General features: G+C 42.8%; 1 protein-coding gene across 1 annotated transcript in view; it reads left to right on the top strand.

Moving 5' to 3' along the window:
• The window catches only part of LOC102857855 (poly [ADP-ribose] polymerase 4-like), an 80,261-nt gene that overhangs the window by 59,708 nt on the left and 13,143 nt on the right, over positions 1-7,410 (top strand). Inside the window, exons 28-29 of the mRNA XM_006879618.1 lie at positions 1,141-1,236; positions 1,566-1,688. Of these exons, the coding sequence (XP_006879680.1) occupies positions 1,141-1,236; positions 1,566-1,688 (219 nt within the window). The remainder of the gene's footprint in view (positions 1-1,140; positions 1,237-1,565; positions 1,689-7,410) is intronic.

Here is a 7,410-nt window from a genome sequence, read left to right as displayed (position 1 = left end):
GTACACGCACCGAGGTGCACTCCTGGTTGCTGGGTACACGCACCGAGGTGCACTCCTGGTTGCTGGGTACACTCACCGAGGTGCTCCCAGCCACTGAGATGCACCCAGCCACTAAGAGCTCTGCTGGGGAGGCGAGAGAACAGCCACTAGTGGCAAGTCTGTAATGGACATGATCTCGTCTCACTCTTACTATTTAAGGTCTGGTATTGCCATTGTACTAACAAAGAAACTTGGGCACACCAGCGGTGAGGGACCTGCACCACGGCCCACAGTAAAGCCGGAGCCCCCCTTCCCCTCCTCACTGTGCTAATGACTCCAGTCCATGGTCCACTCAGCTCCCCTGCCCTGACTGCCTGGTGGCCCCTGAGGCTGGAGAGCTCAAACAAGACTGGGAACCTTGGTGTTCAGCCATTCCTAGAGGGGCTCGGGTGCCCTGAAAACTGTCCCTAAGTGACAAACTCTCTTGTCTGCCCCTGTACTCCATTTTCCTCGAAGTAACTACCTTTATGTTCAGTTTTCTTAAAGTTCCCCCTTTTTCCGCTCCTGAGAGGTAGTACTGACCTCAGAGGAAGGCAGCCTGGTCCTTGACCAGCCCTGCCATGGAGTGTTAGGTTGTTAGGTGCCGTCGAGTCCACTGCGACGCATAGTGACCCTGTGAACAACAGAAAGAAACCTGCCCTGTCCTGTGCCATCCTCAGGATCGTGTCATGCTTGAGCCTTTGACCACAGTCACTGTCAGTCCATCTCATTGAGGGGCTTCCTGTCTTTTACTGATCCTGCTTTTCCAAGCAGGTGACTAAGACTAACCAAGTCATCCACCTGCCCAAGCCTTGATTCTTCAAATGAGAACGAGGCACCTGTTCCTCGGCTTACCTGTAAAAGAAGGAAAAATAGAAAAGAGCCACATGACTCGGAATGATTTCTACCCTCTTTGCCTGGCTAGTCAGCTGATTCTGTTTTGCAGGGAACACTGACGTTACCTACTTGATATTTAGACAGGTTTATTCGCTAAACTTCTTATAAAATTGTCATAGAAAAAAACCCCACAACTTTTTAGATCATTTCATACTCGTAATTGATCAGATATAGCTAAATAGTGAAAAAATAACACAAGCCATGATTTCATTTGTTGTATTCTAGATGAAGAAGCAAGCCTTGAAATCTCAGCTTATTAAAATCAGCAAAGAAAACTCTCTCCTAACACAGTTTACAAGCTTTGTGGCTGTTGAGAAAAGGGTATGTGTTGCTCTTAATTCCTGGTTAAATGATTTGTCTTTTAAAATAATCTTAACATGTTAAGAGTAATTATCCCACACTGGCCAGGTTGTTGTTTTTTTAAATGATGTTTTAAAAGTACCATGCAAGACTTAGTTAGTAGAGATACCTGAGTCAGGGCCCAGCCCTTGGGAAGGGATCCAAGAGGAGCATTACTCGGCTGACGGGTGGCTGATCAGACAGACAAACAATCGTATTCCAGATTAGACGTTCTCAGGCTTTGGAATATATTGCGAGAGTTTCACTTGATAATGTCTGCTTTGCTTCATTCCCATTGTGATTCAATATAGGATGCGAATGAGTCACCTTTTCCACATATTCCCAGTATCTCGGAACTCACTGCCAAAGAGGACGTGGACATCCTGCCGTACATAAGTTGGCAGGAGGAGCGGCCTGACACGAGCACAGCAGAGGTAAATGTTAGACACCAAATACATGGATGCAGCCTTTTTCCGTGTTTATAGCAGTTAAGTGTTCTCAGATAGCACTCTTGTGGTTGGTCTAGGCAGAAACTGTCTCCCTGGTGATAAGATTTTTTTTTTTTTTAATTTATATGAAAATGCCATCACATGACCAAGGACCACATGTCAGGTTAAGATTTACAGCCTCAGAACCCTGATGGAGGGTGGCGATGATTCAGGGTCGATTTGACCACGATGAGAGAGAGAGTGAGTGAAATTGATTTCACAGATCCATCGTTGTTCATGTTGGTATATAAGGTTATTTTCACTCGAGATGCTAAGTTTTAGGATAAAGAGAGGAAAAATACTCTTATTAGGCCGAGCTCAATTTTTTTGTATGTGGAAAAACATAGTGATTAGATCAGGGGCAGCCTTCTTGGCCATTATTATACAAGTGCATAGAGTTTTTTGTTTTCTTTTGGTTTTTTAGTAGGCTTTTCATTCACTCATTTATATGGATTTTTTCCCCCTCTTTCATTCCCTCACACAAGTGTGTGCTTTGTGGATAGGAGGAGTTTTGGCCCCTATAAAAGGCCCCTTTGAAGGCACTGTCTCAACACGCAGAAAATTTTTAGGAACTAGACGTTGTTGTTGTTATGTGCCTTTGAATTGCCTGCGACTCATAGCAACCCTGTGTACAATAGCTCTGCTCTGTCCTGAGCCAACCTCATTGTCTCTGACACACCGACCCCCATTATCCAGTCACTGAATCAATCCATCTCATTGAGGATCTTCCTCTCTTGTGCTAGATAGTCTTCCTTTTCCCCTGGCTCCACACCTCATATCTCCAGAACTCTGCTTCCACTTTCCTGTTAACCCTGCATCTCAAAGTCAGAAGGGCTGGATGTATTAAACACGCCAAGGCTGGCTTTTCCTCACACCAGCAGGTCTCAGTGGTGGCCTCCTGCTTGTTGGACGGTGATGGCATTCTGTGTCAGCAAGAAGAGACCTACAACTTGTTCCAAGCCAATAAGACCACACCCTTCTGAGATAACCCTCCTCTTCCTCAGTGGGGCCCCCTTCATCCTGCTCACCAGGATGAGACTTTGCCCGCCAGTTCAGATATGACCTAGAATCCTGGGGTAGAAATCAGACTGGTCAGTGGACCTCACTACATCCAGGCCACTGATGCATTTTATTTGTTCTGACAATGTTTTAAGGTTTTAAAATTTCATTATCTCAGTAAATTATTTAAACTTCTTACATACTTTGGGCATGTTCTCAGGAAGGACCAGTCTTTGGAAAAAGAGATTATGCTGAGAAAAGTAGAGGGACAGCAAAAGAGAAGATCTTGAATGAGATGGCTCCACACAGTGACCGCAGCAGTGGACTTTAGCTTGAGGGGGAGCAAGAGGGTGACACGGGCGAGGTTCCGATGTGTTGTTCACAGAGGTGCTATGAATCGTAGTTGACTTGACAGCACCCAGTATCACTTAAATTTGAGAGAAACTGTCTCCGGAGACTCATACTTCTTACTTTTCTTGAGCATTCTGAGGATCTACCTCTACGCATCGTGCTTTCACGTGGCAGAGTTGAGGAGCAGCTTACATTTCAGTACCAGCAGAAAGATGCTGAGCTGTGTTTCCAGCTAGCCTTTTAGCTTACATGAAGCCTTCTGGGTTTTTAACACTTTTGTAAGTTTCTTGTTGGACTCCCCTGAAGGAAGCCCCTGATATGGGCACCAGAGAAAATCTGGTTTACCCTGAAGTTGGAGCCAGTGCATAGCTGAGCCTCTGCTGACTTTTGGAGGCTGTAAATCGCACTGGAGGTTGCCCACCTTTCTCCTATGGAGCTGTGGTGGAGACACTGGTAGAAGCGTGGACTTGGAGTTAACGGCAGCTCTCTATGGGACTAGGACAACAAAGCTCCTTGATCAGCACCAGAAGACATTGCCATTTCCTCTCAAGCCTGCAAAGCAGGTCCTAAAGCAAAGCCACGCCCCCTCTCCCACTGCTGTGATTCAGACTTCACAAAGACTCCAGGAGAGAAACAGCATCTTCTCTCCCAAGCTAGGGGTGCTGTTCAGTGGGGTCAACTCAGAATCAATAAATAGTCAACCCGCCAGGGAGTTTTCAAAGACAGCTCATGCATGGGAGGAAATTGCCCATCTTTCTTCCATGGAGCAACTGGCAGCCTCGAACCACATGCTTTTGGGTTCGCAGTTTAACTCCTTTCCGCCAGATTGTTGTTGTTGTTGTTGTTGTTGTTAGATCCAGCTTTGTGGTATAAATTCACTCTCCAGTTATCACTAGTTCATAAGAAAGATTAAGTCCCAAGCAAAAGATTCCTTTACAGCGTTGTCGTTTGAGGAAAGACCTTGAAGTCACCAAGCACTGGATTTGAATCTTGGTGAAAACAGTTCCTGGCTTTGTGCAAGTTACATAGCCTCAGTGTTCTCATCCGTCAAATGGGGCCAATAGCAACACACACTTCTTTGGTTTCTGAAGAGCAGAGGCAGATAGAGGTAAGGAGGGTCATTGGACCAGGGCCTCCTCAGCATTAGAATTTAAGATTAACTCTTTAAAGGAATAGTTACAGTATTACTTTTAGGATTATAGTTAATAATTAGTCATGTGTATATTTTGAAGGTAATTTTGTAATATTTTTGGCATTTCTCCTTCATTAATCGGGTGGTATAGTCCATATGGATTTGTGTCTCTCTTACGGTTCAAATTCATAGATACAGCTCCCCAGGAAAAAGATGGGCAGTCTTTTCCCCATGCTGCCTACAGTCTCTAAAACCCAGTGGGTGGTCAGCTATGAGTCAGTTCCAAATCAACAAGAGAGAGAGAGGGACCTGAAAAACAAGAAAGGGCTTGACTTCCATTTCTCCTTCTTGACGTTAAGAGGGAAAATCCACATGAAGTTCTCAGCACAGGGCCCAGCCTCCAGGAAGGGATACAATTTCAGTGCCACTCTACTTGGCTCATGGCTAATCATACAGTTATATTCCAGATTAGACGTTCATTAGGCTTTAAGTTATACAGCGATGATTTTCACTTGATAATGTCTGTTTTGCTTTTATCCCATTGTGATTCACTATAGGTTATGGAACGCAACCTATTTTCTTTTGACACTTCCAATATTTTGGAGGAGACTGCCGCAGAAAATGTCATTTTCGATGAGGTGAGTATTATTTACCAGATACGTCAATAGTGTGGTTTGCTCTTTTTCTGATAGTGAGCGTTCCAAAATAGCATCATTTTGATTGGTCTGGGCAGCAGCTGTGGTCTCCCTGATGAGATGAATATTTTTGCATCTTTATGAAAATGCCTGTGGATGGGGATCATGTATCAGGTAGACAATTTAATGCCAGACCAGGGTAGCTGGAAAGTACAAGAGAACAGGTGTAGCTAGGTTTACAGGAAGCAAACCTATTTTTTTTAATGGTCCTTCCTGGAACCTTAGGACCATAGTCCTGGGGGACATCAAGATCAATGGGCCTGACATTGTTCACAGAGACAACTTTCTACATCCTCCATCCTTTGGTGAATCGTGACTGAGGTCTTAAAAGTTTGAGAGCAGCTATTTTAGTGTAAAATGGTGTGACCACTATGGAAGGCAGTATGGTGCTTTCTCAAAAAGTTACAAAGAGAAATACCATTTGACTCAGCAATTCCTCTACAGGGAATATACCCTAAAGAAACCAGAACTGCACCACAAGAAGATAAAAGTAAACAATCCAGTTGGAAAATGGGCACAGGATATGAACAGACACTTCACCAAAGAAGACATTCAGACGGCCAACAAGCACATGAAGAAATGTTCAAAATCCCTAGGTCTAAGAGAGATGCAAATAAAAACAACTATGAGATAATCATCTCAACCCAGGAAGAATAGCAAAATTTAACAGAACAGCAAGCAACAAATGCTGGCGAGGTTGTGGAGAAACTGGAACCCTTATTCACTGTTGGTGGGAGTGTAAAATGGTGCAACCACTCTGGAAGGCAGTGGGCGCTTTCTCAAAAAGTTGCAAATAGAGATACCATTTGACCTAGCAATTCCACTCCTGGGAATATACCCTAAAGAGACCATAACTGACATCCAAGCAGATATATGCACACCCATGTTTATTGCAGCTTTGTTCACAATAGCAAGGAGTTGAAAACAACCCATCAACCCATCAACAAAGCTGTGGTATAGTCACACAATTGAGTATTATGCAGCACTGAAAAAGCAAAGAACTCATGAAATAATATTAAAAATGGGTGGCCATGGAGGACATTATGCTAAGTGAAATATCTCAGTCACAAAAGGACAAATACTGCATAATGCCACTGTTATAAAACAGGACTGACATGGGGGTTGGGAGGGAAACTAAGAAAAGAGGGAGTAAGTAATTTACACAGCATTTAAATAGATGAGGAAGAGAACTGTATAAAAGGAATATATGATTAGGTATTATTGGCATGACGAGAGTCCAGAATACGAGCTGCATGGTAAAGTGTTCTGGGTGGTGCCACTGTATAGCAATGAAAGAATTTTTTTTTCCAAAGAAAAAAGTGAACTAGGGGGGAGGTGGGTCACGGAGGAAAATGTGCAACAATGAATGAATGGAAATCCAAGTTCTTTATAAACTTTCATTAAAATCTCAATTTAAAAAAAGAAAAGAAAGAAATGGGATGCATAAATATTGACATACTAGCTATTGGTGAAGTGAGATGACTTGGCAGGGACATTTTGAGTCAGATGATCATATGATCTACTATGACAGAGATCAAAAGGTGAGGAAGAAATGGGGTTGCTTTCATAATTAAAGTGATTTGTAGATCTTTCATGAAATATAATGTGGTGAGTGACAGGATAATATCCATACACATACAAGGAAGTCCAGTGAATACCACTATCATTCAAATAAATGCACCGGCAACTAGAGCCAAAGAGGAGGAAATAGAAGATTTTGAAATAGAAGATTTCCACCAACTTTTGTAGTCAGAAATAAATTGAACATGCAATCAAGATGCGTTCATAATAATGAGTGACTAGAATGCAAAGGTTGGGAACAGGGAAGAAGGATCATAGTTGGAAAACGTGGACTTGGTGACAGAAATGAAGCTGAAGATAGAATGATAGAATTCTGCACATTCAGTGATTTATTTATTTCAAATACCTTTTGTAAGAAACACAAACACAGGCTGTATACATGGATTTCACCTGATGGTATGCATAGGAATCAAATAAATTACATCTGTGAAAAGAATTGCTGGAGAAACTCAATATCAGCTGTGAAAATCAGGCCCAGTGCTGACTGACCACCACTGAACAATACTGAACACCCGGTGGAACAGAACACCAACTACTCATATGCAAGTTCAAGCTGAAGTTGAAGAAAATAAAATAAAAAAATCAAATCAAATCCACAGGAACCAAAATTTTACCTTAAATCTAGCCCACTCAAATTTCAAAACCATCATAGGAACAGGTTTGAGGCCTTGAACACCAGTGAGCGAAAATCAAATGAACTGTGGAAGGATATCAATAATATCGTCCATGATGAATGCAAAAGGTCATTACAAAGGCAGAGGAAAATTGCATTGGGAAAGTCAGCTGTGAGGGACCTTTCCAGAGTACTAAAGAGCAACAATGTCAGTCTGGAGACTAAGGTGCACCTGATCCAGGCCATAGTCTTCGCAGTTGCTTGCTATGTGTCAGAGAGCTGGACAATGACTAGGGA

Source organism: Elephantulus edwardii, unplaced genomic scaffold, assembly GCF_000299155.1.
Source record: "Elephantulus edwardii isolate Elephantulus edwardi_28Jun2011 unplaced genomic scaffold, EleEdw1.0 scaffold00004, whole genome shotgun sequence".
Lineage (NCBI taxonomy): Eukaryota > Metazoa > Chordata > Mammalia > Macroscelidea > Macroscelididae > Elephantulus > Elephantulus edwardii.
This window is presented reverse-complemented; position numbering and strand designations above follow the sequence as displayed.